Below are 19,252 nucleotides of genomic sequence, written 5' to 3' on the forward strand. Positions count from 1 at the left end.
TTATTCGGCCATAAATTAATTTATAGTCCCGCCTTTCCTGCCCTGCCCTACGCTGAAAATATTTGTGACAGGTGGTGGTATAATATGTAATAGTGGCAGAAAACCCCAATAGCTGCTAGCTGCTGCGTTACATAAAATATCATAAAAATTAGGGAAAATTATATTTTTCAAATTCACAATCAAAATGCAAAAGGTTGAGAGGCGGCCACAAACTTATAAATACATAAACGTTTGTTAATGTGGCGAAAAAAACAAAAAACAAAATAACCCTTTCGCAATACGAATTCACAAACTGTAAACGGCTTAAATGCCCGAATCAGATTATGATGTGCCGACAGCTCTAGCTGACTAATCGATGACAAATGTTTATGCCAAATGGCGCAGACTAATTGCCATTTATTTTTCAAAAGTTTATAGTAGTTTTGAAGACTGCTTTTCCATTTGAGGCCTTAGAACAATAAAGGTTTCATGGTTTAAAGTCGTGTGTAGATTCTTAGATGAATCTTCAACACTTAAATATGCACAATTTGCATTTTTGTTCAGAATATCCTTCTCTCGGCTTTGTATAGTTGATAAGTTTTAAATTAAGCTATCATATAAAGCCCAATCTGCTCAAATGAACGATGGGCTGTGCCATGATGCAGCTCCTCCACTTTCTCCGCTGGCATTTGGCTAGTTTTTGTGGCAATCGTGCGATTAAAACAAAAAGCAAACTACAAAAAAAAACATGATAAAAAGCAATCGTGTGGCCGGCAAATGCATAATAAATATATAAAATTAAATTAATGCCTTGCTTGCACATCAGCCAAGTCCGGCGATTCCCCTGCTTTCCGGCAAAATCAAAGCGATTCCGCGCCCGCCACTCTATCCCTCCATTTGCATATGCATTTCTCTGGGGCTCTGGGTCTGTGGGATCCCTGGAACTGGGAGCCACCATATCATATCACATGTAATTTTCTGCCCCTTGCGCCTCTGATTAATTTATGGCGCTGATAATAATCCGGCAGAGCTGCGGAGCAGCGGCGTGTGATTATGAAATTTGGTTTGCCAAAAGAAATCAATAATATGAGCGAGCGGCTGAAAGAAATGGGGACGTTGAAGTAGAAACAAGATACAAGATACCTGGTACCCGGTATCCCGTACCCGTACCTCCGAGATGGGTCCAAATTAACATGTGTTTGTCAGACGCCGTTTGCCGGCATCTTTGGGTCCATCTGCATATATATGGTATGTTGATGTGATGTAATGGGCGTTTGATTATTTTGATTTTGGCTTTTGGGCCGGGGACCCCGAAAATCGTTGGAATTTTTTCTCGGGGCTACGGAAATAGAGATTCACACAGTTTTTTGGCTCGGGCAATTAACCAAATCAATGCAAGTAATTTGATTTAGAAATGCCTACTAAACCAATCAGATATTTGCTTACATCACTTTCAAAGTTTAAAGCTCAAGACCATAACCTAATGCATTTATATAAATTGAAAGTGATATTCGGGAACTTTTTTACCCAAACGAAAGTGAAACTTGGCTGGTTCACAGCGTTCGATTAACTCATAAGTGTGCGTGTGCGTGAGTTAATTTTGATTTATTTGAATAATTTTGAAAAGATTTTGTGTAATGCCGTCGTGTTTGACATGCGTTTAGAAGCGACGCCCATCAGTCTTCGCCTCCGCCTGGTTTCTGTGGGAATGGCTCCTCCACTTGGCTGATTTGCATGCTAAGCTTACTGTTTTGAGCGGAAAACAAATGATTGAAGCCAACTAATGATGATTACCCATACACTGTTGTCCACTGTTTCACTGTTTCACTGCTCCCCAATCACCGAATCCCCAAATCCCCAAATCGCCAATCACTCGGTGGTCACCGATTGCTATAAGAAAATTTGTGTTTGAATGTTCCCCAACCCGGCCGGCTGGTAATCGAATTAAGCCTCGATGAATACATCGATGGATTGGTTTTGATTGAGGCCCTCCTTTGCGGATTTAATGCATTCGGATTTGCATTTGATTAGCGTCGGATTGGAAATCATATATCCATACGGCTTCGCTTGTATATATTTGGTATATTTGGTTTAAAAATAAAGCAAAAGGCAAGTAAGAGCCTAAGAACGAGTTTCAAAACCAATTTGTATACAATCGATCATTTATTCAGCTTTTTTGTAAAATGAAAACATTAATTTCAACTTAATAGACAATAATTACAGGTATAGCGCGGCTATACCCTTTTTCCAATAATAAAGATATCCTATTAAATGTCGATTTATTGAAGAGTTTGGCACGTGATCAAAGCACTGAAAAAATAAAGGCACTTGTTTTGTGTTTTCCCCCCGCCATAACAAAGTGTATCGCGTTCTTGGCCACTGAGTTGGCAAATTCAGTTTTAATAATAGTTTCAAAGGCAAATCTTTCCTCGACAGCGGCGATAACCTGCAATTAAAGCCGGGCCAAATGATGATGTGCAGACTCAATAATTTATTTGACACGTGCAGGAAGTAAAGATTTTGAGCCCGCATTCGCCGCAGGTGGATTATCAGAACACTACATAGTCGAATCTACAATATGGCAACGGCCTTTAGTGGAGCAAGATGAATGATGAATGAGGCGATGGGGCGATGGGGCAGCAATTGTGTTACTTAATTTATGGAAAGAAAACACTCGCCGGTCAGCACAATGGAAACACTTGGAAGCGAGCCACAGACAAATCGGTTTGCTTCATTTATTATGCGGAATAATTGAAAGAATTTGCCAAACGATTATTTTGATTGTACCCATTCAAATCAGCAGGCCGTTCATCATCCGATCAGCCGTTTCCATCAATTGCCGCCACTGACTGCCAAGTGCTTGCTTGGGTTCTATGGCAATGGCCATTGGCCACTGCATAATGATCAGCGTTTTTTCGTTGGTAAGTAAGTAGGTGGTAGTTTGCATAAATACGTCTGAAATTTTGGGAACTGTGCGTCGGTAGAAATATAAATAAATATGATTAGTCAAATTGATCGATGTCCGACAATGGCGAACGGCAGGCAGCCCGTGTTTGCTTTTATTCGCCTCCATTTGGCCATTTATTTACTTGTTGTCTTTGTTTCAGCGGATTTGTCAAAAAATAACTAATTTGCCAATGAAAGAAAACATATAAAGTGCCATGTTCAGAGATAACACACAGCCAAAAGGCTTAGAAAAGATACAAATGGGAGAGGTGTGAAGGGGTTTCGATTGAAACATCGATCGATTTGACATGTTGTTTGAAGTTAAATTTTGATTAAACAATTTATAATCCTTGTCTGGAGACTTAAGCACTTTCAAAACTAAGTTATAACTAAGTTATTAATACTAACAGTATTTGCAAAGTTTAAAAACATAAGAGTGATGAAGTTTTGGTTATCTGGAATTTATTTGTAATTCGAATAAGCTGTAATAACAAGTGGCCTGTAAAGTACTTCTTTGGCAGGGTATTACACTAGGAAAAAACCCCGTATATCTAATAGCAAATGCCAAACAGAGTGGTAATGATGGCTCATCTAGCAAAAACTGAAGCGTGCATAATTAAAATGTAAAGTTGTACCGCCACCACTGCTGAAACCCCCTTTTTTTTGGCTGAATTAGTATATATGTATGCGAAACTTATGCAACACATCTGCCGGAAGTGTGAGGAGCAGTGGGAATGGTGGAATACCCTACTGGCTAAGCCCTTCAGCCTCCCGCTTTCGAATAAACTCCTCTATCGCTCCTTCGGGCGTCCAGGTGCCGAAGAGGGCGTGTCCCAGGTCCAAGAAGGCTCTGAACAAGGCTGGATAATCGGTGTTTGGTCTGTCCACGGTGTCATCTTCCATGGGAATGGCTGCAGCTGGGCTGGGCAGGATTACTGCAGCGATCAGTGCTGCCAAAATGAAGGCGACTGCAGCTCTGGAATGCATTTCAACTGGCGTTTAACTCGGCTGCAGTTGCATCACCAGTGCACTTTTATAGGGATGCACACGATCATGTGTGGCACTGAAAGTTGCTGACCCACTTCTCAGTGTTGCCACAGTTGCTGGCCTGTAAGTTTAAGCCCTCGAATCGCACTTTTAGCATAGTAGTACACTAAAAGAAAAGTGCTACTAAATCAAAAGGATTGTGTGAAACATAAGGTATTTAATTAACGAAAATAATAAGTACTTATGTGTCAAACATCATCGCCTTTCAAGAAGCAAAATACTTGTGTATAATATAATTTACATTTCGGTTGGGTACATATGTTTCTCAGTGCAGTGGCAAATATTTGGCCACTTGTTCGACACGTTTATCGGCGAAAATAAAAACATGGGGGGAAAAAAAACATTTAAGCGGATCAGGGGCAGATGTTGTGGCAAACAATTTTTCAGCTTGTCCGCTTACTGGATGGCGCTCGAACTAAAATTTGTAGAATGCCCGCCAAGGCGTTCGATACGCGTGGATCTTCAGATACTCAGATACTTAGATACTCAGATCGACGCTCACATGACACCGCCAACGCCACCGCCATCGCCATCGCAATCCATCAATCATTTGGCCAAAAGAGCCCGAGAGCCAAAAACGCGCCTCAAGTGCAGCTGCTTAGCAGCGCTTAATGTTAATTGATCGAGCTTTTGTTTAATTAAAATTTTAGATTTGGGTCACACGATACTCAAACGCGGTCTTAGGTTCATATGCGGAAGTCAGGCCTCTTCGGCTGGGCTCCAACATCCTATTGCTTCTAAAAGTACCCCTATACCCCAACCCCTCATCTATCCATTGGCCTTAGCCGCTTCACAAACTTACTCGATAAATTATGCGGCACTTGGTAGGAATCTGGCTATAACCCGAATTTTCAGTCCGTGTGAAAACCGAATCGAAATGAAAACGAAAGCGTTTTGGCTGAGTACAGTAGAATATCGAAAGAAGAACCCTGGAATGTAGTTTGTTCATTATTATTTTTATGCCAGAAAACAAGCATTCATATTTTAATTATTTTACTTTACTTAAACTTGGATTTTAATTAAAAGAAAACATTTAAGAAGTAGAGCAGCGACATCATTAATTATTCACGTTCCTTATTAGTGCATTTTTTACATTTTAAAATAAATTTTCAAGGTCACCCCCCTTTAAGCATAAGTTACGCTTTTGACCTAGTAAGAAAACACTTACACACCTTTTTGCTAAATTCAAGTGTACTCATTCAGAGTCTCCACTGTTGTTTTATGTCCCATGCAAACACGCCCTCAAGGAAGCTAGTTGACAACTTGTGGCTGGCCCCTTTCTTTTGTGACTTTTTTTAAAACTTTTATGGGTCCCAACTGATACTGTTATGTAGGCTGGCAGCAGCAACATTTTCGGCAGCAGCAGGTTGTCACCGGTTTCCCAGCAGCAACATCACCATCATCATCATCATCATGATCATACGCAATCGATTGGGCTATTGTTGGTGTTTTGGTTTTGGTTTTTGGTTTCGGTTTCGGTTGGGCTGGTATCTTCTGCTTTGACGCATACTTCGGGGTCTGAATGTCTGGTTGACGCCGTTGAATTGGGATGCTGCTGCTTTTGCTGCTGCTGCTGCTGGCCAAACTCTTTTCGGCCAAAATATTTCGATTACCTTTGGATGGTCGAGTTCAGTTCAAGTTCGCGGCTCGATCGGTTCAGTTTGCCTGGTTTTTTCGCTCCGCAGCCGGTATTAATTGAGTGAACAAGGATAATCCCAAACGACTGGCAGGATAATGCATTAGTTTCGCTCCAGTGCCTGTGAAGTTGTTTACCTAAAGTATTTCAGTGCTAACCAAATAAAAATAAAAAGAGAGCCGAAACCGAAATCAAATTAATATTCGGTCCTCTCTATTCGTTTAGTCGGAGCTTCAAAAGGTAAAAATGTGACTGCATGGACAACAAATACAAATAATCGCATACCAAATGCGAACAATTAATATATACTCATTAAAAAGCTAAGCATGACAAATGTCAAACGCCCACCAAGTTGAAAAAGCTTCAAATGCAGTAAGCTCATTTATGATATATATAGTATATATACAGATGTTCTGATAAATTAGAGTGTATTCGAAAGATTAAAAACGTGGTCAGGAATGGCGATAGTATTTCAAAAAGCTAATTTATGTGAGAATAAGTTAAAAAAAACTTGATAATAGAATAATATTTTTGCCTTTTATTAGAATTTTTAGGATCACCAAAGAATTTTTACACATATCTTAAAATAAATTTTCAGCAGCTTAGCTATGACCCATATTTTTGAATAGAATGCCAGAACTTTTAGACTTACATTACCAGCTAAGGAGCTCATTTTTCATCACTTATGCGAAAGTAATGATGCCTAATCCGTAAATGATATGTTTACATAGCAAACTTCTCGACCTCTTGAAACGAAATAGCTAAACGGATATAGAAACGGCAAATCATTGGGCAACCGAGATCGACGAGACATCCAGAAGTGGCCCACTCTCAATGCGGTGGGTTACGCACCAGATTTACGTCATCTGTCCATAAATGAGCAAATTCCGAAGATGCGGGTTCTTCACATCTCTGGGGCGAGATCGTGAGAAGGAGCAACCAAATGGGGTTTGACATGGCAGGCGGAACAGACCCGAGCCGAGATAGAGATCCAGCTATAAATACATATGGGTATTCACTCCTGGGACAGCAATCAATTCCGCTGGATGACACCCAACGCTGATGGGCTTGTCGGCGCCATGGAGCCAAACTTAAAGATTTGCTATAATTAAATATCCGAATGGGGTAACCCGTTCTGGTGATATCTGTTTAAGATTTATGGTTCACTGCGGTCCGGCTCGAAAACGTGCTGTCAATTAATTTGCACCAGGCTCAGTCAGAGTTCATAAAAAGTAATGATCGAGTCATTTAAATTACAGCAACTAATACTATATATATGTATGTATGTATATGTATTTTGGTTGAACCACCAACATTTGATGGGTCTATCCATTCTCTTTTGTTTTGTTTCATTTTCAATGCAAAGACTGTTATCTGAAATTTTCCTTCCCTGTTCTTGGCTTCTTGTTTGAGGCTCTCGTCTTAATCATCGTTTGTCTGGCATTTTAATGTTTTGATGGATCATTGAAAACAATGAGAAGTAAAACATTTTCTATGCCGAATGCTTCCTCGTTGTCGGTTGTTTTCGAATCTTGTGCTTTGCTCTTGATAATGACCCTGAAAGTGTCGAATTGTAAATGGTTTCTGTAACGCGACTGGTCATCTTGGCCATTCCAAGATGAGTACATCTTATGAAGAGGTCATTTTCCATTTTCCCCCTACGACATTTGCATATTGAGTGTGTATGAATTGGATGGTCGAACAGCTTCTGGCTGAAGATGGATCATTAAAATTCAATTAGATGTCGCTTAGATAGTCATTATAGAACTGGCCAGCTTACAGTTTGTTGACTTGCGGGAAGGTTATTGACTGCCGGGGAATGTCAACGGACCAATGCAATTATACTATGCTTGTAATTATGGTCTTTCAATTGTTACATCATCAGCAAATCTTATATAAACGATAGAGTTATCATTGCAATTAGACAATCACAGTTTTTTACGCCAAACAATAGGCTTCGTTTAATTGTGAACAAATTTTTTAGCAGCCACTATTCGTTGTCATTTTTGCCAGCTTTGAATGCCTTCAAGCTGCACTAACCAAATCAAATCTTTGCCAACAATTGCCACTGAATATTTTCATTGAACAGCTTGCGAAGTGTTTTCATTACGCTTTGCTTCCTTACACAACAATCAATGCGAACAATTAGAGGTAATCATTCAGGGTGAACACAAGTGAAGATGAACCGTGTGGAGAGTTCGTTGCTTAAGTCTTTCGTTTTAATTTGCATGAAATATGAAATGTATCTGTTTCTTTAGCTGGACCCAACTCCGCTGTCAGCACATATCATTCGGAAAACATAATAGCTCCAAATGACCTCAGCAGCCGATCCAAAAGCCATCGAGAATTGATTGCTCGAGTGTTTAACTGGAAGCGATGCGAATACTTGATTTCTGTTTGCGTTTAGTTTCGATTTGCTTTGCTTAATTCGGAATTAGCCACGTTCTAATAAGGCTTCACTATGATTTATAATCGTTGCCCATCACTTAAACAATGCGAAGTGATTAATGGTTGTTATGGCAAGAAACGAAGTTTTAAACACTTCATATTGATCCGATATCGATCTTTAATGCTGAAGAGGCTTAACATTTAGATCAAGCTTGAATTTCAGGGTCACCTGCTGCCTCCTTTTATTGGGAATGCAAAAGATAAGCCCAATCGAATTTAATTGCCATTTGATGGACACACTTTGCCGTAAATGGTCCGATCTGTCGACATGCCCCACGCAAATATATTCGTACACTTTTGCAAAAAAGTCATCGTTTATCTGTAAATTTTGTTTGTGTTTTTGGCATTTGTTTGGGCTACACAAATCATTCAGCATCCGCTCGATTCGGTTACGTGAGGGCTGTGGACACGCCTCGCTTCCAAACATACATATGTTATATGCTAATCTACGGCCAACTTACGTGTTTCCGTTGCCCGCCGCATTTGTATGCAAATGGGCCAAAACGCACATTTGAATCAATGAATTTCGGCCCGATTCATGGTTTATCAATCAGCCTAATGAATAAAGTGTCGCAAAGCGCCGCTCACGAATGTCACAATTAATACATTTTGCATGTTTTCGTTTTCAATTTTCTCCAGCATGTGGCCACCCAGCTCCTGTCTGTGGTTGGCTCTCGTCCTCCTGGTGGGCGCGACCCAGGGCCAAAGCGGCAGTCGAGAGCACTTCGAGGATGCGGACAAGTCAAGCGAGTATACGGATCAGCAGTACGACCTGCGGCACACGATTCCCGGAGAGCCGGGCCTCGACTATCCCATTCTGAGTTCCCCGCCAAAGACCAGCTTTGTATGCAAGGGAAGACATGAAGGTGAGTAACTAAGAGGATTAACATGAATAAAGTTAAACAGTTTAGCTTTCCTTTTTTGAAATGAAAAGAATAGATCATTTTAGACCCCCCAGTGATTGTGATCCAAAAATTTTTTGTTAAAACTCCTATAAAAGAGTTGTCTTTAATTATTTGCATACCATTACAGGTTATTACGCGGATGTGGAAAGTCGCTGCCAGGCCTTTCGCATTTGTGCCCATACTGCCCGCTCACCACAAGGATTCGGATTCCTCTGCCCCAATGGAACGCTCTTCAGTCAGAAGAACTTTGTTTGCGATTGGTACCGCAATGTGAACTGCGATGATTCTGAGAGGTATTATGAAATGAACGAGGAGAAAACCGTGGGCAGCACCCACGAAATGATGGAGCGAGTGCGTCACATGATGGAGTACCCCATGAAAACCATTTCGAAAGCCTTGCAACAAACCCAAACCCAGTCGCAGAATCCGCACCACAGTCTTAGCAAAGATTTGAGTGGAGCTATTGGTGTTTTGAGCCAACCTGCAGCCATTAAGCACAATCCTGAATCCCCCCCAGCTGTTGGACGCGGTGAAGACGTAAAAAGTGAGCCACTAAATGCGGCGCAAATAGGTAGCATAAACGCCGAGGACAGTGAAGACGAGGGAATATATGTGAACAGCTTGGGAGAACTTTCCTCAGATCCAGGCATTCAGTTTGATCACACCAATGCCCACATCGTGGCAGAATATCCCAGGGAATACCACTTCCAAAAGCAAAAGAATTTTGCCGAGCGTGTTAACGCGGGCTTGGAGACCTTTACGGATTCGGAATCAACCAATTCAGAGGTTATGGCACCCGATTACATCAAGCATATCAGAAATACGAAGGACGAGGCCGTGCAACAAGATCTTGTATCGAACATTAACAATCTGCTGGATGAGGTATCCACCGATGTGGATCCCTCCGTTTCCGGCTATCAATCAATGGTGCCGCCGAAAGTTAAGCAACCATTCCGATTCCTAAGTCGTGGCTTCTCCATGCAGGGGGAAAACGGAAAGGGCAGCTCATCTTCGGGCTATGGCTACATTAAACCCAAGCAAACGGCCAGCACTGTGAGATTTACGGTGAGTTCCCCCATAATGCTTAAACTAAATTTATCAACTCTATCAACTATCTCAACTATCCACTATTACTTTCCATATCCTAACTTTTTGTATCTCTATCTATCTTTCTATCTAAATTGCTACTCTATCAACTATCGCTTACATTACGCAATTCAAAACCACAAATCACAAAAAACACACACAAACAGCCCAATGAGATACCCACCGAAGATCACAAATCCATTGAGCACAAACACAAGTTTCCCAAACCAACAAGTACCACCAGCACCACTTCTACAGCCACTGAGTCAATAGAACAACTGCTGATAGCACCAACTTTGCCACCCGCTGAGGATGAGGAAGTAAGCACGTCAGTGGCATCTGAGGTCACCTCAACCCCGGCCGCGGAACCACTCACGTTCTTGGCTCCACCACTGTCAGAAGTGGTGGCTAAGGGGGAAGAGTCGGCCATCGAATCCATTGGACAGGCAGCAGCTCTCACTGCCAGTCTGCCCATAAGTGAGGATATAGTCCGAGTGGAGCAGACTACCGAAGACTCTGAGAAGAATGATGTGCATCAAGAGGCTGCCAAGCTGTTGCTGGCAGGTGTGCAGCTGACCTCCCACAATGTTGAGAAACCTTTGGAAGGGAACGATGTGGTGGTCACCAGTACCACAACCAATAGCCCCATCACGCCTGTCATGGTCACATCCACCGAAGTGGTGACCGAGATCAGTAGCACTCAGGAGCGGATTCGTGGCTACCGCAGGAATCGGCCCGGCGCCATGTTGAAGCGTGCCCACATTCGCCCCTTGCCCACTGTGCGAACCACAACAGCGTCTACCACGCCAAGGAGCACAACACCCACCAGAAGCTACCTGGAACGCCTGGCCGCCAGCAGGTTGCGACTTTCTCGACTGTCCCAAGCCACCAGAAGCACCACAAAGGCAACAACGTCCTTGCCCAGCACCACAACAATCCCGGCGACAACCACTACAGTGTCCTCATTCCAGCAGATTCGCGGTGGAGCCGAACCAGGTCCAAATAAGAGGCTAACAGTGCGCGATATCGATCGCGAGACAAAGGTGGCGCCAAGCAAGGCCAACTGGGAAAGCGTCCACAGCAACCTGCAACGTTTCCAGGTGCAACGCGGCAATCGAGTGTATACACCAGCAACACGAGCCAGCAGCGTTAATGTGGCAACCACCAGCAGCACCACCACCACTCCCAGAAGCTATGTTGCGGCCACATCTACGCGATCCACCGTTAACGTCAATCGCGGCAAGAATCGCTACTCCAACTTCAAGACCCAGGCACCCGTGCAAAGAACTCGGGGTACCACCACACCGAGCACCACTCTGCGCCCCACATCCTCGCTGTCTTCGCTGAACCAACATATCTCCGCCCTGGCATCGAACTATAATGCTGGCTATAGTTACAACCAGGCCACGCAAATCAGCAAACCCATCCCACAGTCACCATCACATGTCTATGCCACACACACAGCCAGCGATATCGCTGGGCACGCCTATCAAACCCAAGCCACATCCAGTCTCAATCCCGCCTCCGCTTTCCTTTCCTTTGACAAGTTAACCCGTGCCATTGTTGACGAATCCGTTTTACAGAATTTTAAGAGTGCCCAGTCGCAGGGTTCCAATCAACCTCAGCGCCAGCAGCAGCAACACCAAGTGGCCAAGCAGCAACACCACTCGCCTAGCAGCAGCTACGTTAAGCCAGCAGCAGCGCCAGGTGAGCAGTTATCAAAATCCAGAGATAGACTTTTTAATAAATACATTTTGTGGCAGCTATTTCCAGTCTGACTGCGCCTCCACGCCCCCAGCAAACAGCGCAGTCATCTGTGCTGCCTCCTCCACCTGGAATTGTGATAGCACGAGCTGAAGGCCAGCGCATTGCGCCCAACTCCGCCAGCAACATCATTTCCAGCCTGGCCACTCAAGCACCAGTGACCAGCAGCCAAGGCAACTCCTATGTCTCGCTCAACGATTTCCTGAACAACAAATTTGGTCAGAGTCCTGCAGCCAGCAGCAATGTTCATTCTGCTGCCACTTTGCAGCAGCAGCAGCAGCAACAACGGGTGCCGCAACAACAGCAGCAACACTATCAGCAGCAAGCAACTCTGCCTTTGGAGCAGCAGCAACGGCAACCTGGGGTGCAGCAGCAACATCACTCCGTGCAGCAGCAACACCACTCCGTGCAACAGCAACACCACTCCGTGCAACAGCAACAGCAGTCGGTTCATCAGTCCGTGCAGCAGCAACGCCAGCCTGTGCAGCAGCAACTAAGCTTCATCTCGCAACAATACCAACAGCCGCAGCAGCAGAACATCTACCAGCAATATAAGCAGCCGCAGCAGCAGCAGCACTTCCAGCAGCAGCAACAGCAACGGACCACAATCCACACCAATCAGCAGCCCTATCTTACGCCCAACATTTTCGTGCCCTACCACCAGCAGCAGCAGCAGTTGCCCCAATTCCCGCCATTAGCTCCGCCCGTGGCGGTGTCCACTGGAAATATTGCCCAGGGACCGGTGATTGCCGGACGCCATGTGGATCACCTGAATGTGCAGCTGCCCACGCTGGCCAATGGCTTGATACCTGGCCTGCAGTTGGCCCAAAAGCGGAGCGACGTTTCGGCCAGTCAGCTGCAGCTCACGGACACCACGGGCAAGGGCAGCTTGTCCGGATCTGGCAAGAGCCGGGAACGAGCCTTCTATGCCGGACGCACATCCTACGATGTGCCCCAGAGCAGCGTGGGTCGATTGCCCAACGATATTACACAGCAACTGCGACGCCGGTTGCGGCGCTACTAGACGAGATTTCGAGATAAACGAGCTAGGACTAGAAACTTAACTTATAGCTAAATTAGTAAACTATTTATGCCTAAGCTAAGTCTACAATCGTACTATAGATCACTTGTTTAAAAATCATACTCAACTCGTATGTATGTGTGTGTATATTTTTTGCATATTTATTGATAAATAAAACGAAAAAATTTACAAAAAACCCGAACGAGTTCGCCCCTTCTGTTGCATGTGAGATTAAGTTTTTATTGTTTATACGTTTTAGAGTTTTAAAATTATCAGCAATACGTACAGACCTTACCGAATACGAATACAATACACGGGCTCATTTTGCTGGCTTTTCAACTATTCACTTAAATAAACATTATTAATATTCTTATATGCATATTATATTGTTTTACAATATTCCATTTTTAATTGGGCTTCGAATGTTCTCGCTTACTTGGTGTCAAACATTTTCTATTTATACGCTGTTTTACTGCAACTTCACATCGCATATATCAATTGGAATCTCCCATAGCTACTTCAGTTACCTTGATTACTCAGTTGAATATCGGTATGGCATGGAGTATTTGTTGATACAAACAGACTGAATTCAACTAAACCGAATTATCAAGAGGCGTTTGTGATGCAGATGGGTGGGCTTAGGACATGGGCTGGTGGTTTTAAAATTAATTAGAACTAAAAGGTACTAATGTAAAGTTCTCGACTACGAGAAAAAATAATTTAGGACGTCTCTTAAACATAAACAACTAAAATTTTTAGGGAGGGAACCTAACTATAACGTGGCAAACGCTTTGATATCGTCTGTGCTGTGCGTCAAGCCTTAAAATGTACAGCGGATTTATACAAAATCACTTCTTCGATTACGAAATGCCCTCCTGGCGACGACGGCGGTCGGAAACTTATGTACAAAGCTTAAGTAAAACGTGCAGCGAGCTGCGGATTCGGTAGGGTTTTGGATACGCAGTCGGGGGTCTGGGGATCGTGCCTTTAACGCTCAACGCTTGGCGACCAGGCGGCATTTCTGGACGCGCACGCGTACTCAGGGAAGCGAATGAATATTAAACGCGGGTGGCGGTGCCGGCGGTTGAGCAACTGGAGCCTCCACCGGCGCTATGCTCTCCGTTTTCATGGGTTCCACGATATCAGGCGCATGCCTATGCAACTGGCAGTATACCTTGCGATCGTCCTCGCTTAGGCTCCAATTTGCGGATCGCGCGCAGGGTACATGAGCTGCGGCCTTGCAACACCTTTGAAAACAGCATATACTAGCTCCCGCCTGCTGGCAGAGAACGCATTGGTATCTCGTACTTTCCCACACCGCAGCATCTAATCCGTTGACGTGGGCGCCAATTAAGTGGATGTCATTGCTCCACACAGCACAGTCCTCGTGCAACCAAACTTCAAAACCGTTCTCTGAGGTCTTTCCCATTCCGCGAAACGTCTCCACAAACTTTGATTCGGTACTGCAGTCCAGTGGGTCCACGGAAGAGCATTGTGAGCGGGTCTCGTTTGGATCGTCGCTGTAGGATATCGAGCTATCGTGCGTTTGCTTGCGCTTTCGCTTATGCTGCAATAAAGATGTAAATTATTTAGTTGGTTGTTAGTGTTGCAAATCTGAGTATTGTGTAAGTCTTACCATGCTGATCTTTGGCGCTTGCATAATGTTGGCTAACGTGGCAGGCACAGCGGGCAGATTCCGCTCCTGCCCCTTCACCATGTCTTCGCGCCTCCGCTTGTTTACAAATAGTCCATCGATGTCCTGTGCTCCGGGTGCCTGCACAGCAGCACGATACTCATCGCAGTCGCTAGTCACTAGATACGGACCGAAGAGATCACCTAGACCGAGCTTATGAGGACCCCGCTTGCAGAACACACATATCCATGTGGAGTCGGTGGTGTCCGCATCATAACGATTGCTCAGCGTGGAGCTGTGCATTCCCCTTAGACTTTTTCGTTCGTGCGGCGCCTTTTTGGCTTTCGTCTGCTTTTCGTTCACGTCCTCGGCACTGTGTGTGTTCTTGATGCTTACGCTTCCATCTGGTTTGATAAGTATAAACGGAGATTTAAATCTCAGCTCGGGAACGGATACTCCTCCATTGGTAGGCGCCGGAGTGCTATCCTCGTCGGTGGTGAAGGCTGGTTTTCGTGCCGATTTTTTTCCGTTCTGTTTTGCATTCTTTGCATTGCCCTTTCCCGCTGCTCCCTTTTTTCCCTTGACCACGGCGCTCTTTTTCTTTGCTCCGCCTGCGGGTTTGCTTTTGGTAGCAGAAGCCGCTTCGCTTAGCTGGCGAGCTGCAAGAGCTGCAGCAGCTGCCGCCGAGGTGCTAGGCTTGTCATCATCTTCAAAGTCCGGCTCTTTAGTCACCTTCTTTTTACGACCTGTCTTTTTGGCAGGCGGATCGTCGATCATAAAACGAAGCAGTGAGGCATCCATGCCCATAGATAGTCGACGTGGTGGCGGTCTCCTGGGCACGGGCGCTTTAGCTGGAACAGGGGTGTTCGGTTTACTGTCATCTCCGGCAGCCAAGGGTGTCGATGTGGAGCGAGATTGCGGTGTGGAACTGTGCACGGGACTGGGCATCGTAGACTTCATCGCCGCTTTGGTGGCGACCGGACGAATTTCGGGCGTAGGTGCTGGATTGGGTGTCAAGACTGCAAGCATTGAGGTCTGATTTTCCGCTGGAGTATCGAGCGCTTTTGTAGTGTCCAGAGCCAGCTGGGCGGTTAAATCGTGTGCCACCATCGCTTCCGATTCTTCTGCTGGCTTTTCTGGACTGGATATCCGTTCCGTCTCCTCCTCAATGCCGGCAAACATTTGCTCTAGCTTATCCTCCACTTCGCCAAAGGGACAAGACTCAGAGTTGGCAGCAGGTGATGATTTCTTGGGGGATTCGGTCGCCGGTGGCGCAGCAACAGCAGCAGTTGAGGGTGGAACAGGGTGCGCTGGGGATTCCTTGTTCGCAGCTGGTTCCTCTTCCTCATCACATTCGTGCACACTTACCGCCGGCTTAGCATCGATGTTGCCCTGCTCTACTAGGGCAGGAGATGCAGGTGTGTCAGTAGTGGCTTTATTATTAATCTCAGGCTTCGGATTATTATTGACAGCATGGCTACTTTGGCTGCTATGCGTGTTTGCGCTTGAGCTGCTGGAACTACTGCTGCTGCTATTGCTTTGCGGACTAGGTGGCGGCATTGCAGGAGATGTATGCTTCTTGGATGGCTCATCGTCCTGCTGCATTCGGTGCTGTTCTGTAAGGTTCCGCTGCAGCAGGGCCTGCCGCTGCTTCTTGGTCTTGGGGTTCTCATTGTCGTTATACAGTGTGGAACTATTGCTGTTGCTATTATTTTCCGCAGGAGCAGGGGACCCTCCGCGACCGTTCTCCTGCGGCGTCTTCTCATTTTGTGTTTGGGATTGGTTTTGCGAACTGAACGGCTGAAACTCACCGCCTCCATTCTTGGGCGACTTTTTGGGGCTACAGCTGTTGTTAAGGTGCGCTGGCTGTTGATGCTGTGGCTTGTTATTTTCTCCCTCTGGTGCGTTTTCATTTGGGGTAACTCTCATTACCATGCTGGCTTTTCGTTTGCGGCGCTTTCGGCTATTGCTGCTGTTACTGTTTGATTCCAAAGACTCCTCGTTGGAGGTGGTCAGGTAGGGAGACTCAGGAGCTTCTGGTACCGGGTTTGCGGCAGTTTTATCTGGCTCAGAATTTCGGTAGGACAGATCAGTTATAACAGGCTGTTCCTCTGAATCTGGTTTGTTTTTGACCACCAGATCGAGATTCGTCAATTGCGCGTTACGGGAATGATGTGTCTGATGTTGACTTGAGGATGCTGATTGCTGCTGGCCCGCATCCTGTGGTTGAGCGTGAAAGTGTCCGCTGGTCAGGAGAGGTGGTAGAAGCGGTGGTGGAGCTGTTTGGCTGGTCGCATGCTGATTGTGGTAGTGCAAGTGCTGGGGGTGTGATTGTGATTGCGTTTGATCCTGCTGAATGTGCTGGTAGCTACCTCCACTGGAGCTATTAATTTGATGGTGCAGATGCAGTTGATTGTAATCCATAGTGGGTGATAAGATCTGGTGAGGAAGGGCAGCCAGTGGAGACTGAGGCGTAGGCGGCGTCTGTGGTCCATTGTATTTGGGGGTTAAGTTGTAAGGCGGCTGCTGTTGCTGGTGATAGTTTCGTAGAGGTGAGGCTACAAAAATAATTTAAATTAATATGGTACTCATTCTATACAACGCGCTTTCTATATAACGTCTTACGTTTCTTGTTGGCATGTTGCTGCTGTACATTGTGCGTTGGCAGTTTGCTAGCTGAGCTCGCTGAAGGGTATCCAAAATCCTTCTCCTTCTGTGGATTCTTTCCCGAGAGATCGGGGTCAAAGCTGCGTTTTAATTGCGTCAGCTTAAAATTCTCATCTCGAGATTGCATGTAGTGCGGGCTGGTTATGTGATTGTTGCTCCCACTATTACTGCTGCTGTTGCTCCCAGTGTGATTGGTGTTCCCGGAAGCAGATGTTGGCGGTGGTGGCGGAAGCAGAGACTCGCAATCGCCTCCATTGCTGAGGCTACCTGATGGGGTTCCCTGATTTTGGCGGCTGGACTGCAGCAAACTCACATGGGCAGCTGCCATGGCTGCTAGATGTTCCTGTTGCTGCTGCTGTTGCAGCTGCGCGCTGGTGGGCGTGGCATTGGTTGTGAGATTTTGACTGTTTCGTAGAGAAGGTCCTCGGTACAATTAAATGTAGCTATATAAGACTTATGCACTTACATTGAAGGATAATTGGGGGGATGTATGAGGGATTGTTGTTGCTGTTGGGTCTGATGCGGTTGCTGATTCGGCGATTGCTTGGCCAGCGGCTGGGCCGCACTTCGTGCGGACTGTAGGGACAAGTCCATGGAGTTGAATGGCAAAGTTCCTGAGTAGGGCGGTGCCAGCAATGGATTCATCTGATGGTGGTGGTCCAGCTGAGAATGCAAATACGAGCTTAGTGATAACTGATTGACTAGTAGTAAATAAAACAAATACGGGAACTGGCACAAAAAAGCAAACAAAGATATCAACAACTAAACGATACTAAAGAAGGCTTCTACGGCCCAAATGGCGAAGGAATCGAGCATGCGTTTTGGGGACTACTAGGATCTGGATAACTGGCAGATTGATCTCGACGGTTTCTCGCTTTGGCCTAATTACGTTTTTGTGATTGGCCGACATGAAATTGTAAATGGCATCGGGTGGCGGTGGAGGTTGGGCGGAAACGGATCCGGAAACGTGCCAGGCCAACGGAGATCGCACCATTCCGGGCCGTTCGTTGGACATGTGCGCCAACTGCGGCTGACGGGGTATGTACGAAGGAATCTGAAGATTAAGTGTATGTCAGCATTCTGTTTCGACCAAAGACGTTTCTCCAACTTACTTGTAATGGATTCCAGGAGGCGTTCTGGGCCGCCTGGCTGAGATGCCCAGGATGGGGATGGTTGTTGTTGGCCATCTCTTTCGGCGGCAGCTAACTTAAGGTGCTAGTATATGTCAACCAGATCATGGACTGTCGCCTCTAAGCAATCCTTTGGGCCAATGCGGAATGTTAATGAAACCCCGACAGCTGGGAATTGGGGAACGGTGCGGCTGGAGGGAAAGGCGACTTAATCTTGATGGGCAGGATCCTGAACACGAATTTGCTAGCTCCGGCCGGACAGCCGCTGCTCTTTTTCGCCCATAAACAAGACCGCACGCACTTTTTTCACACACCACCCACACACCAACCCACTAGGAAAAGGCAAAAAAAATTTCTTTCGCCGCTCTCGTGGTCCTTGCGCGAACAGTCGATAACACAACCTATCGGACAGATGACAGCGCGTTGTTTTGCACTCTACGCCAAACGCACGCGGTCCTTTTGACTGCCGAGCGTCCTGACAACATTGTTTATTAGCCACTGATCCATTATCAGGTTTGTTTGGCTTATGCTCGAAGCGGTGTTAATTTATTATTGCGAAGACACAATTTCCTGAATTACCATCAGTGGCGGGGATGCTGGTTGTACCTCTTAATTTTCAGCTGCAGCGCATTGCGAATTCGTTGCGACTGCGTGCCAATTTTTCTTGTTTTGGGTCGCTCAGCACAGGCAAATGAAAACGGGCTCCAAAACGCATGAGCCGGTGCCGTTTCAGCGGCTAACACATCGCGCCGAACAAGGAGACCTTAATAAATATTATTTTGTAAATGCCGCAAATGTGTTTTTGTGTTTTTACGTGAATTTTAAATTGTTAAAAACAAAATGTAATTTATTAGAGCTGGAACTAAAATCGATATCCATTCGATACCATCGATATTTAAACCTGGTTGGGAAACATCGATGTTTCCCTTGCACCTATCGATTACTTCCAGTCACTTTTTTGGACGAATGAATTAATAAATAAATAGTTCT

The 19,252-nt window shown here is 45.4% G+C and overlaps 3 protein-coding genes across 5 annotated transcripts; 1 reads left to right on the forward strand and 2 right to left on the reverse strand.

The window, feature by feature from the left end:
* Positions 1-3,618: 3,618 nt before the first annotated feature.
* Positions 3,619-3,912, reverse strand: LOC120445996. The gene has a single exon (XM_039626729.1). It carries the CDS (start codon positions 3,910-3,912, stop codon positions 3,673-3,675), a length of 240 nt encoding a protein of 79 aa, XP_039482663.1. The 3' UTR covers positions 3,619-3,672.
* A 4,784-nt stretch (positions 3,913-8,696) lies between these two features.
* On the forward strand, positions 8,697-12,835 carry LOC120445891 (putative uncharacterized protein DDB_G0271606). 2 transcript variants are annotated; one of them, XM_039626542.1, is made up of 5 exons: positions 8,697-8,922; positions 9,089-10,026; positions 10,215-11,754; positions 11,811-12,217; positions 12,269-12,835. In XM_039626542.1, the coding sequence occupies exons 1-5, from the start codon at positions 8,697-8,699 to the stop codon at positions 12,833-12,835; spliced, it is 3,678 nt and encodes a 1,225-aa protein (XP_039482476.1). The 2 variants fall into 2 exon arrangements, with proteins under 2 accessions (XP_039482476.1, XP_039482477.1); XM_039626543.1 differs by having other exon boundaries at positions 11,631-11,754.
* A 136-nt stretch (positions 12,836-12,971) lies between these two features.
* LOC120444899 (uncharacterized protein CG5098) lies at positions 12,972-19,117 on the reverse strand. 2 transcript variants are annotated; one of them, XM_039624888.2, is made up of 6 exons: positions 18,245-19,117; positions 18,022-18,186; positions 17,599-17,795; positions 17,091-17,536; positions 14,469-17,023; positions 12,972-14,399 (listed from the first exon to the last, which is right to left on the reverse strand). In XM_039624888.2, exons 1-6 carry the CDS (start codon positions 18,317-18,319, stop codon positions 13,872-13,874), a joined length of 3,966 nt encoding a protein of 1,321 aa, XP_039480822.1. In that variant the 5' UTR covers positions 18,320-19,117; the 3' UTR covers positions 12,972-13,871. The 2 variants fall into 2 exon arrangements, with proteins under 2 accessions (XP_039480822.1, XP_039480823.1); XM_039624889.2 differs by lacking the exon at positions 18,022-18,186 and having other exon boundaries at positions 18,869-19,116.
* Between the last annotated feature and the right edge of the window lie 135 nt (positions 19,118-19,252).

Source organism: Drosophila santomea, chromosome 2R (genome assembly GCF_016746245.2).
Source record: "Drosophila santomea strain STO CAGO 1482 chromosome 2R, Prin_Dsan_1.1, whole genome shotgun sequence".
Taxonomy (NCBI): domain Eukaryota; kingdom Metazoa; phylum Arthropoda; class Insecta; order Diptera; family Drosophilidae; genus Drosophila; species Drosophila santomea.

Coding starts and splice junctions, on each gene's coding strand:
- LOC120445996 (XM_039626729.1), bottom strand. CDS start 3,912: ATGCATTCCAGAGCTGCAGTCGCCTTCATTTTGGCAGCACTGATCGCT.
- LOC120445891 (XM_039626542.1), top strand. CDS start 8,697: ATGTGGCCACCCAGCTCCTGTCTGTGGTTGGCTCTCGTCCTCCTGGTG. Junction 8,923..9,088: donor ATGCAAGGGAAGACATGAAG/GTGAGTAACTAA, acceptor ATACCATTACAG/GTTATTACGCGGATGTGGAA. Junction 11,755..11,810: donor TAAGCCAGCAGCAGCGCCAG/GTGAGCAGTTAT, acceptor ATTTTGTGGCAG/CTATTTCCAGTCTGACTGCG.
- LOC120444899 (XM_039624888.2), bottom strand. CDS start 18,319: ATGGCCAACAACAACCATCCCCATCCTGGGCATCTCAGCCAGGCGGCC. Junction 17,537..17,598: donor CCCCCCAATTATCCTTCAAT/GTAAGTGCATAA, acceptor TCTACGAAACAG/TCAAAATCTCACAACCAATG. Junction 17,024..17,090: donor GCAACATGCCAACAAGAAAC/GTAAGACGTTAT, acceptor TTATTTTTGTAG/CCTCACCTCTACGAAACTAT.